At 53.1% G+C, this 14,155-nt stretch overlaps 1 protein-coding gene across 1 annotated transcript in view; it reads left to right on the top strand.

Annotated features, from left to right (window-relative positions):
- The window catches only part of LOC140386522 (V-set and immunoglobulin domain-containing protein 10-like), a 74,484-nt gene that overhangs the window by 19,891 nt on the left and 40,438 nt on the right, over positions 1-14,155 (top strand). Inside the window, exon 4 of the mRNA XM_072468928.1 lies at positions 10,230-10,514. Coding sequence (XP_072325029.1) covers positions 10,230-10,514 — 285 coding nt within the window. The remainder of the gene's footprint in view (positions 1-10,229; positions 10,515-14,155) is intronic.

Here is a 14,155-nt window from a genome sequence, read left to right as displayed (position 1 = left end):
TCTATCTCTCTGTGCCTCTCTCTATCTCTCTGTGCCTCTCTATATCTCTCTGTGCCTCTATATCTCTCTGTGCCTCTATATCTCTCTGTGCCTCTCTCTATCTCTCTGTGCCTCTCTCTATCTCTCTCTGCCTCTCTCTACCTCTCTGTGCCTCTCTCACTATACCTCTGTGCCACTCTCTCTATCTCTCTGTGCCTCTCTCTATCTCTCTGTGCCTCTCTCTCTATGCCCCTCTCTCTCTATCTCTCTGTGCCTCTCTCTCTATCTCTCTGTGCCTCTCTCTCTATCTCTCTGTGCCTCTCTCTCTATCTCTCTGTGCCTCTCTCTCTATCTCTCTGTGCCTCTCTCTATCTCTCTGTGCCTCTCTCTCTATCCCTCTGTGCCTCTCTCTCTGTAGCACCGTCAATATGATGCGAGGCTGGTTGAGGTAATGTCTATTGAAGGCTTTATTAAGCAGAACTTTATCCCCAGTATCGTGGTTACAGAATGCAACTGCTGAGGGAAATGGAGGGAAAAACTGGGTTCTTATACCGGCATTTCTGGGTGGAGTCCAGTAGGTGGCAGATCCTATCAGGACCTGACATCCCTCCACCAATAGCCTGTCGACACGTGGTCTACCGTATTACCCCTAATACATACCACCACATTCACCCCTTGTTGAAAAAAAACCCGGCGGGTTGGCGGTTTGCATGGTGGTAGGGGTTTACAGAGTCGGTACTGTGCCGTAACTTTGAACAAAACACAAAATTATTGCTTCAACTGGGCCAACGGGCCAAACAGGGTCGGCATGATGCCATAACTATAACAAGACACAATAACTGAAAACGTTGAGAGTTAAAGTGATTCGATGAGCCGGATGGGCGCCCTGGTCGTCCTTTCCGATCGTCTCGGGCGTGGTGGTGATGGCGCTGGCTCGAGTCCCGTCGACTCTGGGAGCGTAGCGCTGTCCCCTGTGTCCTTACTCCTGGGCGGGTCTGGGAGGAGAACCGAACCCCCCGGGAAGGGGGTGGCTGCGGGATAAACCGGCGGGAGTGAGGAGGTGGTGATTGGCATTGGGGGTGTGTGGGTAGCTCCGGCGGGCGCCAGATCTCGCAGGGAGACCGTGTCCTGTCGCCCATCGGGGTACACCACATAGGCGTATTGCGGGTTGGCGTGAAGGAGATGCACCTGTTCCACCAACGGATCTGACTTGTACGCCCGCACATGTTTCCGGAGCAGAATGGGTCCCGGAGCTGCTCGCCAGGTCGGAAGTGGCGTTCCAGAGGAGGACTTCCTAGGAAAGAGGAGGAGGCGCTCGTGAGGTGTTTGATTCGTGGTGGTGCACAGCAGGGACCGGATAGAGTGAAGGGCATCCGGGAGGACTTCCTGCCAGCAGGAAATTGGGAGGCTCCTAGACCGGAGGGCCAGCAGGACGGCCTTCCAGACCGTTCCATTCTCCCTTTCTACCTGCCCGTTCCCCTGGGGGTTGTAACTGGTCGTTCTGCTCGAGGCTATGCCCTTGCTGAGCAGGAATTGACGCAGTTCGTCACTCATAAAGGAGGACCCCCTGTTGCTATGGATATAGTCAGGGAAACCGAACAGTGTAAAAATGGTACCGAGGGCTTTAATGACCGTGGACGCGGTCATGTCGGGGCAGGGGATGGCGAAAGGGAAACTGGAGTATTCGTCAACGACGTTCAGGAAGTATGCGTTGCGATCGGTGGAGGGGAGGGGGCCTTTGAAATCCAAACTGAGGCGTTCAAAGGGTCGAGAGGCCTTAACCAGGTGCGCTCTATCTGGCCTGAAAAAGTGCGGTTTGCACTCCGCGCAGATCTGGCAGTTTCTGGTGACTGTTCGGACGTCCTCGACGGAGTAAGGGAGGTTGCGGGCCTTAAGGAAGTGGTAGAAACGAGTGACCCCCAGGTGGCAGAGGTCCTCGTGGAGGGCTTGTAGACGGTCCACTTGTACATTGGCACATGTGCCACGAGATAGGGCATCGGATGGCTCGTTCAGCTTTCTGGGACGATACAAGATCTCATAATTGAAGGTGGAGAGTTCGATCCTCCACCGCAAGATCTTGTCATTCTTGATCTTGCCCTGCTGTGCATTATCGAACATGAAGGCTACCGACCGTTGGTCAGTGAGGAGAGTGAATCCCCTACCGGCCAGGTAATGCCTCCAGTGTCGCACAGCTTCCACTATTGCTTGTGCCTCCTTTTCCACTGAGGAGTGGCGGATTTCTGAAGCATGGAGGGTTCGGGAGAAGAAGGCCACGGGTCTGCCCGCTTGGTTGAGGGTGGCCGCCAGAGCTACATCCGATGCGTCGCTCTTGACCTGGAAGGGGAGGGACTCGTCGATGGCGCGCATCGTGGCCTTTGCAATATCCGTTTTGATGCGGCTAAAGGCCTGGCATGCCTCTGTCGTCAGGGGAAAAGTAGTGGACTGGATTAGTGCATGGGCCTTGTCTGCGTTCTGGGGGACCCACTGGGCGGAATAAGAAAAGAAGCCCAGGCAACGTTTCAGGGCTTTGGCACAGTGGGGGAGAGGGAACTCCATGAGGGGGCGCATGCGTTCAGGGTCGGAATTACGCACTCCATTACGCACTACATAGCCCAGGATGGCTAGACGATCGGTGCGGAACACGCATTTTTCTTTGTTGTAAGTGAGGTTCAAGGCTTTGGCGGTCTGGAGGAATTTTTGGAGGTTGGCGTCGTGGTCCTGCTGGACGTGGCCGCAGATGGTGACGTTGTCAAGATACGGGAACGTGGCCCGTAAACCGTGCTGGTCAACCATTCGGTCCATCTCTCGTTGGAAGACCGAGACTCCGTTCGTGACGCCGAATGGAACCCTTAAAAAGTGGTATAACCGCCCGTCTGCTTCGAAGGCAGTATAGTTGCGGTCACCGGGACGGATGGGGAGCTGGTGGTAGGCGGACTTGAGGTCCACGGTGGAAAATACCTTGTACTGTGCAATCCGATTGACCATGTCGGATATGCGGGGGAGAGGGTACGCATCTAGCTGACTGTACCTGTTGATGGTCTGACTATAGTCGATGACCATTCTCTGTTTCTCCCCGGTCTTAACAACTATCACCTGGGCTCTCCAGGGACTGTTGCTAGCCTGGATGATGCCTTCCTTCAGCAGCCTCTGGACTTCGGACCGGATAAATGCTCGGTCCTGGGCGCTGTACCGTCTGCTCCTTGTTGCGACGGGTTTGCAATCCGGTGTGAGGTTCGCAAACAAGGAACGCGGTTCAACCTTGAGGGTCGCGAGGCCACAGACAGTCAGTGGGGGTATAGGGCTGCCAAATTTAAATGTTAAACTCTGGAGGTTGTATTGGAAGTCCAACCCTAGGAGTGTGGGCAGAGATGGGGGAGGACATATTTCGGAACTCCCTCCCCTGCACCGTTAGGTTAGCGATGCAGAACCCCGTGATCTCTCTGTGATCTCTCTCTATCTCTCGGTGCCTCTCTCTATCTCTCGGTGCCTCTCTCTCTATCTCTCTGTGCCTCTCTCTCTATCTCCCCGTGTCTCTCTCTATCTCTCTGTGCCTCTCTCTCATCTCTGTGTGCCTCTCTCTCCATCTCTGTGTGCCTCTCTCTCTATCTCTCTGTGCCTCTCTCTCTTTCTCTCTGTGCCTCTCTCTCTATCTCTCTGCGCCTCTCTCTCTACCCCTCTGTGCCTCTCTCTCTATGCCTCTCTCTCTATCCCTCTGTGCCTCTCTCTCTATCTCTCTGTGCCTCTCTCTCTATCTCTATGTGCCTCTCTCTATCTATCCCACTGTGTGTATCTCACTCTATCCCTCTGAGGTACCCTCAATAACGACGCTCAGAGTGTAAACGGTAAAGAAGGCTTTAATAGACTAAGAACTAGACTGGTGCCGAGTCGTGTGCTAACTGCTGCACAGCCCACAAGGCAGCCCCTTATATATGGCTCACAGATGGGCGGAGCCAGAGGCGGAGTCCCCAGGGTTCCAAGCACGGTCTTAAAGGGGACATCACCTTACATGATGATAAGGCAGTAACCGTTCATCACATTCACCCCCTGTTTAAAAAAAGATTCCGGCGGGGGTGAAGTGCCATCATAGGTCCATCTGGCTCGGTGGCCGGATCGTCCTCATCGACCTCCTCAGTTCGTGCGGTGGTGCGGCGGGCACGGACGTCCCGGTTGAGGGAGAGAGAGAGGCACAGAGGAGCTTCGGTCCGGGTCGGGACAGGGCCGGGGGTAGCGGTGCCAGCGCCGGCGGGGTGTGTAAAGGGGGGGGGGGGCGCTAGGGGGGGCTTGCGGTAGGTGCTCACCAAGGGCCGGAAGGGGGTGTGTTGTAGGGGGCGCCGGGTCCTGCAGGGGAGCGGCGCGAGAAGGGGCGTCAGTAGTGGGGCATCCAGCGGGTGCCAGATCCCAGAGGGAAACCGTATTGTGCCTGCCGTTGGGGTACTCAACGTAGGCGTAACTGGGGTTGGCGTGGAGCAGTCAGACCTTTTCAACCAGGGGGTCCGTTTTATGGCTCCTCGTGTGCCTCCGGAGAAGAACAGGTCCCAGAGCCATCAGCCAAGGTGGAAGCGAGACCCCGGAGGTAGACTTCCTGGGGAAGACAAACAATCGGTTGTGAGGGGTCTCATTCGTGGCCGTGCAGAGGAGTGACCTAATGGAGTGAAGGGCATCGGGTAGGACCTCCTGCCAGCGGGTAGTTGGGAGATGTCTTGACCGCAGGGCCAGAAGGGCAGCCTTCCACACTGTTGCATTCTCCCTCTCACTCTCCTGCCCGTTTTCCCGCGGGTTATAACTGGTCGTTCTGCTCGAGGCAATGCCTTTGCTGAGCAGATACTGACGCAGTTCAGCGCTCATGAACGATGTACCCCGGTCACTGTGGATAGAAGCGAGGAAACCGAACAGAGTGAAGATGCTGTGCAGTGCCTTAATCACCGTGGCTGAGGTCATGTTGGGGCAGGGAATGGCGAATGGGAAACGGGAGAACTCATCGATAACGGTGAGGAAATAGGCATAACGATTGGTGGACGGGAGTGGCCCCTTGAAGTCCACGCTCAGTCGCTCAAAGGGACCCGAGGCCTTCACGAGCCGAACCTTGTCTGGCCGGTAGAAGTGCAGTTTGCACTTCGCACAGATCTGGCAGGCACTGGTCATGGCCTTGACCTCCTTGGTTGAGTAAGGTAGGTTGCGGGACTTGATAAAATGGACGAGCCGGGTAACTCCCGGGTGGCAGAGGTCATTGTGAATGGCTTGCAGGCGGTCGTCCTGCACGTTGGCACATGTGCCGCGGGACAGGGCATCTGGGGGCTCATTGAGCTCCCCTGGACGATACTTGATATCGTACGAGTAGGTGGAGAGTTCGATCCTCCACCTCAAAATTTCATCATTTTTTATTTTGCCCTGTTGCGTGTTATCGAACATATAGGCGACCGACCGTTGGTCGGTGACGAGGGTAAACCTCCTACCGGCGAGGTAGTGTCTCCAGCGCCGCACAGCCTCCACAATGGCTTGTGCCTCCTTTTCGACTGCAGATTGTCGAACCTCGGAGGCGGTGAGGGTTCGGGAGAAGAACGCTACTGGTCTGCCTCCTTGATTGAGGGTAGCAGCCAGGGCGATGTCTGATGCATCGCTCTCTACCTGGAAAGGAATGGTTTCATCCACCGCGTGCATGGCGGCCTTGATGATGTCGGCCTTGATGCGGTTGAAGGCCAATCGAGCATCAGCCGAGAGGGGAAAAATGGTGGTCTTTATGACTGGGCGGGCTTTGTCCGCATACTTGGGGACCCACTGGGCGTAATAAGAGAAAAGCCCCAAGCACCTTTTGTGGGCCTTGAGGCTGCGGGGGAGAGGGAGTTCCTTAAGGGGGCGCATGCGGTCGGGGTCGGGATCTAGGACCCCGTCTTCCACGACATAACCGAGGATGGCCAGCCGGCTGGTGTGGAAAACGCATTTGCCCTCGTTATAGGTCAGGTTAAGGGCTCGGGCGGTCTGGAGGAACTTTTCGAGGTTTGCGTCATGGTCCTGCTGGTCGTGGCCGCAGATGGTGACATTGTCCAAGTACGGGTATGTAGCCCACAAACCGTACTGGTCCACCATTTGGTCCATCGCCCTTTGAAAGACGGAGACCCCATTTGTGACACCGAAGGGGACCCTGAGGAAGTGGAAGAGCCGGCCGGCTGCTTCGAAGGCAGTATAGGGGCGGTCTTTGGGTCGGATGGGGAGCTGGTGGTAGGCGGATTTGAGGTCGACCGTGGAAAAGACTCGGTATTGGGCGATCCGATTTACCATTTCCGCGATGCGAGGAAGGGGGTACGCATCAAGCTGCGTGAATCGGTTTATGGTCTGGCTATAATCCACGACCATCCGTTTCTTCTCCCCGGACCGGACTACCACCACTTGCGCTCTCCAAGGGCTGTTGCTAGCCTCGATGACCCCCTCTCCCAGTAAACGCTGGACCTCTGACTTGATAAAAGCCATATCTTGGGCACTGTAGCGCCGGCTCCTGGTGGGAACGGGCTTACAGTCGGGAGTGAAGTTCGCGAATAGCGAGGGGGGTGCGTCTTTCAGTGTCGCAAGGCAGCACACCGTGAGGGGGGGCAAGGGTCCGCCGAACTTCAGTGTCAGGCTTCGGTGGCTGCACTGGAAATCCAGTCCAAGCAGCAGGGGGGCACAGAGATGGGGAAGGATATAAAATTTGAAACGGGTGTATTTGGCGCCCTGGATCGAGAGATCCGCAATACAGTACCCCGTGATTTGTACCGAGTGGGACCCAGATGCGAGGGCTATGGTTTAGGATGCGGGATGGGTGCGTAGGGAGCAGCGCCTTACCGTTTCAGGATGGATAAAGCTCTCCGTGCTCCCGGAGTCGAAGAGACATGCAGTGTCGCGCCCGTTGACCTGGACCTGCTTCATAGAGTTCTGCAGGTGTTTTGGCTGAGTTTGGTCGAGGGTGATCGCACCCATTCGCGGGTAGTCCAAGTCCTCAGCCGAGTCGGACTCTTAAAATGGCCGCTGCTGTCGGTCGCACGTGTCGGGTCGAGAAGATGGCCGGCAACAAGATGGCCACTCCCATGATTCGCACGAGGCTGATGACGCATCAGAAGGGGGCATGTCGGGTCGGTGAGCAGCCTCATTGCGAGGCCTGCGGGCCCGAGAGCCTGATTTTCAGGCCGGCTGTTCTTTGTTTTTCTGGCCCCTGGGTCTGGCCAGGCAGACCCTCGCAAAATGCCCCTTCTTCCCGCAGTCACTGCAGATCGCGGAGCGGGCTGGGCAGCGTGGGCGTGGATGCTGGCCCTGCCCGCAGAGGTAGCATGGTGTGCCCCCATGGTGAGCGGGTCGCCGCGTGGCGCAGGCCTGTAATACGGCTGAGTCTGAGGAAGTCCGGGGGGGGCTCGCAGAGTCCGCGGGGTACGTACCCAAATTATGTCGGGCCACCTCCAGTGAGGAGGCATGCGTTAGCGTGTCCTGGAGGTCCTTTTCCCCATTTTCGAGCACCCGCTGCCGGATGTAGGTCGAGCGGATGCCGGACACGAAAGCGTCTCTGATGTGCAGGTTCATATGGGCTTCCCCTGTCACATCCTGGTGGTCACAATCCCTGGCAAGCGCGGTGAGTTTCTCTACGAATTTGTCCAGCGATTGCCCCGAGTGCTGCCGGCAGGTAGAGAGCAGATGCCTGGCGTGTACCTCATTGATGGGTTTGACAAACCGCTTGCGGAGTAACTCGACCGCCTCTTCATAAGTCGTCGCCTTTCCGAGCGTGGCAGTGATTCTGTGACTCACCCGGGCGTGGAGTAGACGCGGCTTGCGTGGCTCCAGGATGGGACTCTCTGCGGAGTCCAGGTAGGCCTCGAAGCACCGCAGCCAGTATTTTAAAAATTCCTTTGCCTCCGGTGTCCGTTCTTCCAGATTGAGTTTATTTGGTTTTAGGCCTGCATCCATCCTGATCTAGTTTAGTCTATTAAATTGTGGTACCCTCAATAACGACGCTTAGAGTGTAAACGGTAAAGAAGGCTTTAAGAGACTAAGAACTATGCTAGAGCCGAGACGTGTGCTAACTGCTGCACAGCCCACAAGGCAGCCCCTTATATATGGCTCACAGATGGGCAGAGCCAGAGGCAGAGTCCCCAGGGTTCCAAGCCCGGTCTTAAAGGGGACATCACCTTACATGATGACAAGGCAGTAACCGTTCATCACACCCTCTTTGTCTCTCTCTCTCTCTATATCCCTCTGTGCCTCTCTTTCTTTCTCTCTGTGCCTCTCTCTCTATCTCTCTGTGTGTGTCTCACTTTATCCCTCTATGTCTCTTTCTCCATCCCTCTGTGCCGCTCTCTCTCTCTATCTCTCTGTGTGTCTCTCTCTATCCCTCGGTGCCTCTCGCTCTCTATCCCTGTGTCTCTTTTTATCCCTGTGTGTGTCTTTCTCTATCCCTTTATGCCTCACTCTCTCTATTCCTCTGTGCCTCTCTCTCTATCCCTGTCTCTCCCTCTCTATACCTCTGTGTCTCTCTCTATCACCCTGTGTGTCTCTCTCACTATCGCTCTATGTCTCTCTATCCCTCTGTGTTTCTCTTTCTATCCTTCTGTCTCTCTCTATCCCTGTGTCTCTATCTATCCCTCTATGTCTCGCTCTCTATTCTTCTGTGCCTCTCCCTCCCTCTGTTTCTCTCTCTCTCTATCCCTGTCCCCCTCGCTTTACCTTTGTGACTCTCTGTCAGTGTGTGTCTCTCTCTATCCCTGTGTGTGTCTCTCTCTATCCCTGTGTGTGTCTCTCTCTATCCCTGTGTGTGTCTCTCTCTGTCCCTGTGTGTGTCTCTCTCTATCCCTGTGTGTGTCTCTCTCTATCCCTGTGTGTGTCTCTCTCCATCCCTGTGTGTGTCTCTCTCCATCCCTTTGTGTATATCTCTCTTTGTCTATGTTCACTGTCAGAGGGTGATACTGATTGGGTACGGCACTGCAGAAGAGTCAGTACTGAGGGAGCATTGCACTGTCATAGGATCCGTACTGAGAGTGTGCTGCACTGTCAGAGGTTCAGTACTGAGGGAGTGCTGCACTGTCAGAGGGTCATACTGAATGTGTGCTGCACTGTCAGAGGGTCAGTACTGAGGGTGTGCTGCACTGTCAGAGGGTCAGTACTGAGGGAGTGCTGCACTGTCAGAGGGTCAGTACTGAGGGAGTGCTGCACTGTCAGAGGGTCAGTACTGAGGGAGTGCTGCACTGTCAGAGGGTCCGTACTGAGGGTGTGCTGCACTGTCAGAGGGTCAGTACTGAGGATGTGCTGCACTGTCAGAGGGTCAGTACTGAGGGAGTGCTGCACTGTCAGAGGGTCAGTACTGAGGGAGCGATGCACTGTCAGAGGGTCAGTACTGAGGGAGTGCTGCACTGTCAGAGGGTCAGTACTGAGGGAGTGCTGCACTGTCAGAGGGTCAGTACTGAGGGAGTGCTGCACTATCAGAGGGTCAGTACTGAGGGAGTGCTGCACTGTCAGAGGGTCAGTACTGAGGGAGTGCTGCACTGTCAGAGGGTCAGTACTGAGGGAGTGCTGCACTATCAGAGGGTCAGTACTGAGCGAATGCTGCACTGTCAGAGGGACAGTACTGAGGGAGTGCTGCACTGTTAGAGGGTTAGTACTGAGGGAGTGCTGCACTGTCGGAGGGTCAGTACTGAGGGAGTGCTGCACTGTCAGAGGGTCAGTACTGAGGGTGTGCTGCACTGTCAGGGTCAATACTGAGGGAGTGCTGCACTGTCAGAGGGTCAGTACTGAGGGTGTGCTGCACTGTCAGGGTCAATACTGAGGGAGTGCTGCACTGTCAGAGGGTCAGTACTGAGGGAAAGCTGCATTGTCGGACTGTCAGTTAGGAGGGAATGCTGTTGGGGCTGGTTTAGCTCACTGGGCTAAATCGCTGGCTTTTATAGCAGACCAAGGCAGGCCAGCAGCACGGTTCAATTCCCATACCAGCCTCCCCGAACAGGCGCCGGAATGTGGCAACTAGGGGCTTTTCACAGTAACTTCATTGAAGCCTACTCGTGAAAAGTAGCGATTTTCATTTCATACTGTTGGAGTTGATGAGCAGGTGCCATGGAATGGGGACTTAATTTCAAAGCCTGTTTGTAGGCTGGGTGTGGAGGATCAGTGAACGACGACTAGCTATTCGAGTGCATGTGCATCATGCTCCAGATTCCTGACACCCTCTCTCCATGCACTGTATCCACATGACACCTGCTTTTTTTTTCCACCCCACCCCACAACACACGCTTCTATCCCAGATGGCCCGGATAAGCCCACGGTCAACATCGTGTCCCCCACAGACCCTCAGCCTGCCCGCTTCGTCCTGGTCAACTCCACGATCAACCTGACGTGCTCCACCAGCTCTGAGCCACCGGCACAGTACCTGTGGAGTGTGGGCGAGAGCAGCGACACCAACGTGCCCTCCAGCCCGGTGCTGATCCTCGACCGCATCCAACTGGACCAGGCCGGAATCTACAGCTGCATCGTTACCAATGCCAGGCTGAGCCGTACGGTGAGGACGACGCAGATGATCACCGTGTACGGTGAGTGCCCGTTGTGCTGCCCCTCTCCTCGTGGCTGCGGGCGTCCTTAACATTGTGTGTCAGAGACAGAAACTCGCATCGGGAGATTAAGGGAGGGTGCAAGTTTTAGGATACTGGATAGGAACTTTTGTTCGCATACCAGACAAGAACCCCAACCAATTTTTTATTAATTTGTAAAACTGAGGAAAGAATACTTCACATCAGGAGGATGACTCTGACTAATAGATATTTTTTATGTTGGAACAATCGTTAATTTAAACCTAGAATTAACCACATTAACATCAAAGGAAGTAGTTTTACAAATAACAGTTAATAATAATCTTTATTACTGTCACAAGTAGTCTTACATTGACACTGCAATGAAGTTACTGTGAAAAGCCCCTAGTCGCCACACTCCGGCGCCTGTTCGAGTACACAGAGGGAGAATTCAGAATGTCTAAATTACCTAACAGCACGTCTTTTGGGACTAGTGGGAGGAAACCAGAGCACCCGGAGGAAACCCACACAGACACGGGGAGAATGTGCAGACTCCACACAGACCCAAACTGGGAATTGAGTGCATGTGCATCATGCTCCAGATTCCTGACACCCTCTCTCCATGCACTGTATCCACCTGGGACCCTGGCTCTGTGAGCAACAGTGCTAACCACTGTGCTACCGTGCCCCCCACTGTGCTACCCTGCCGCCCCAAACAGTTCTTAAACAAAGGGGGAAACTTTAACTTACTATCTATACCTGCTACTAACTCCAATTAAGCAGTCCAATACAGTTCAAATGCCACTTATAAATAAAGTTAACAAAATAGATTACTTATTTATGTGTCCAGAACTTTGGAGAGAGAGACCCACTTCAGGAACAACCTGAAAATCCTTTTGTCTAGTCAGACTCTCCTGCTCAACCTAACGGCATTTGGCAAAACCACAACCTACAGACAGAACTGGCTCCTTCCATGAATTACATCATCTATCTGTCTAAGATGTCCCATGACCTGCTTAGCCAAGACTAAACACCAGCCCTCATAAATTATCTGTTCTCCAGAAAATCTCCAGCAATCAAGACATGAGTCTCTTCCCCTTTATTTGTAACCAAGTACTAGTTTGAATGAATGATCACCTCACCTTTTACAACACCTTAATTACAGATTTAACAGACTTACTGCCTTTACATATTTTAAACCTGAGTTTTTAATAATATTACTGCTACAAATATGAAATATAATATAGAGCAATTTCTTACATTTACCCGAGTCGGAAATGCAGTTCAGTGTTATGGGAGGGTCCAGTGTGGGGGGAGGGGAGTGCGAGACGACCACTTTGGACTGAAATCTGTCAGAGATTTTTATGACGGGGAAACCTCAAAGCAGCAGAGAGATCCCTAATATCCGGAACACAGCAAAAGCGCCAAATAATGAATCTTTTGAAAAGGTTAATAGGCTAGCACATGCCTGAAATGGGGGGGCCGAAGGTTAATGACAAGATAAAAGGACAGACAAAGTGCAGAGCTCGAAGTGGCCAAGTTTGCGGATGTCACAAAAATAGGTGGGAAGGCAAGTGGTGAGGAAGACACGACAAGTCATATAAACAGATATAATGCAGGTTTAGTGAGTGGGCAAAAACGTGGCAGATAATGTAGGAAAATGTGAAGTGATACACTTTGATAGGTCGAATAAAGGAGCTGAATATTAATTAAATGGAGGAAGAATGCAGAAAACTGCAGCACGGAGGGATTTGGGGGCTCTCGTGCAACAATCACAAAACACTGACATGCAAGTCCAGTAGGTAATTGGGAAGGCAAATGGAATGATGGCCTTTATTTCAAAGGGAATGGAGTATTTAAATAGGGAAATCCTGTTAAAACTATACAAGACACGAGTTACACCAGACCTGGAATACTGTGAACAGTTTGGTCTGTTATCTGAAGAAAGATTGGCATTGGAGGCAGTCCAGAGAATGTTCACTGGGTCGATCTGGGGTGTGGAGGGATTTTCTGATGAGGAGAGGTTGAGTTGGTTGGGTCTGTACTCACTGGAGTTTAGAACAATGAGGGATGACCTTATTCAGATATATAGGACTCTCAGGGAGCTTGGCAGGGTAGATGCTGAGAGGATGTTTCCTCTTGCGGGAGAGTCTAGGACCAGAGGGCATAATCTCAGAGTAAGGTGTCGCCCATTTCAGGCAGAGATGAGGAGGAATTTCTTCTCTCAGAGGGGAGTGAATTTGTGGAATTCTTTACCACAGAGAGTTGTTGAGGCTGTGCCGTTAAGTATGTTTAAGACTGAGATAGACAGATTTTTAATCAGTGAGGGGATCGAGGGTTATGGGATAAAGCGGGAAAGTGGGAGCTGAGGATTATATCAGCTCAGTCATCTCATTGAATGGCAGAGCAGATTCAATGGGCCAAATGGCATCCTTCTGCTCCTACGCCTTGTGGTCTGAATTTGACAGCGATATGGAAATCACACACGTAATTATAAACACCTCCTCAGATACAAGAAACACTAACTTACCTCAGAGCTATGATTTTACACTGCTCCTACAGATCAAATAATCCAAGCTCTAATCGTCAGCCCAGCTTCATCTAATCCCAGGATCCTGTTTGTTTGTTCATACCAAAATAATGAGATTTGTAGTTTAGTCGATTATTAGATCGCATCCAACAGATAGTATGATCTAAGCAACAACACCCGGAAGGGGACGGCTAACTACTGGAGAGGGATGTGGGCGGAGGGATTGTTGAAGAACAGTGAAGAGCAGCCGGCTATTTGACTGCGTGTGGCATTGCAGTGCAGCTTTCTCCTGCTGATCCATCCCGACTGGAAAGGGAAATTGAACCCCCGTCTGTCGATGTCAATGTGATGTCTGTCCACAATGCCTGTCCAGCCAACCAGCTTGCCGATGAGTTTTGATTAACTGGGGGGTGGGTTAAAGGTTATGCAGGGGTAGGCGAGAATGTGGAGCATTGGTTACAATTGGATCAATCATTATCCTAGTGAATGGAAGAGGAAAAGACTGAAAGATGGTTGTTATCGTTATGACATCAAGCAGCCACTAATAAATCCAATGGGGAATTCCAGGAGAAACTTCTCTACCCAGGGAGTGGAACATAAGATAATAGGAATTAGGCGTAGAAGTGGTCAATTCAGCCCTTTGAGCCTGCTCCGCCATTTAATCCCATCGTGGCTGATCTCTTCCTGGTCTCAGAGCCACCTCCCTGCCTGTTCCCCAGAAACCTTTAACCTGTTTTTTAATCAAAAAGTGAGGAGATTGTGGAGCTCACTCCCAGGGGAGTGGGGAGAATGTGGGACTCACTCCCAGGGGAGTGGGGAGAATGTGGGACTCACTCCCAGGGGAGTGGGGAGAATGTGGGACTCGCTCCCACGGGGAGTGGGGAGAATGTGGGACTCGCTCCCACATGGAGTGGGGGGAATGTGGGACTCGCTCCCACAGGGAGTGGGGAGAATGTGGGACTCGCTCCCACGGGGAATGGGGAGAATGTGGGACTCGCTCCCACGGGGAATGGGGAGAATGTGGCACTCGCTCCCACATGGAGTGGGGGGAATGTGGGACTCGCTCCCACGGGAGTGGGGAGAATGTGGGACTCGCTCCCACGGGGAGTGGGAGAATGTGGGACTCGCTCCCACA

Source organism: Scyliorhinus torazame, chromosome 12 (genome assembly GCF_047496885.1).
Source record: "Scyliorhinus torazame isolate Kashiwa2021f chromosome 12, sScyTor2.1, whole genome shotgun sequence".
Classification (NCBI taxonomy): domain Eukaryota; kingdom Metazoa; phylum Chordata; class Chondrichthyes; order Carcharhiniformes; family Scyliorhinidae; genus Scyliorhinus; species Scyliorhinus torazame.
The sequence above is the reverse complement of the archived record's forward strand: the minus strand, read 5'-3'. Positions and strand labels throughout refer to the sequence as shown.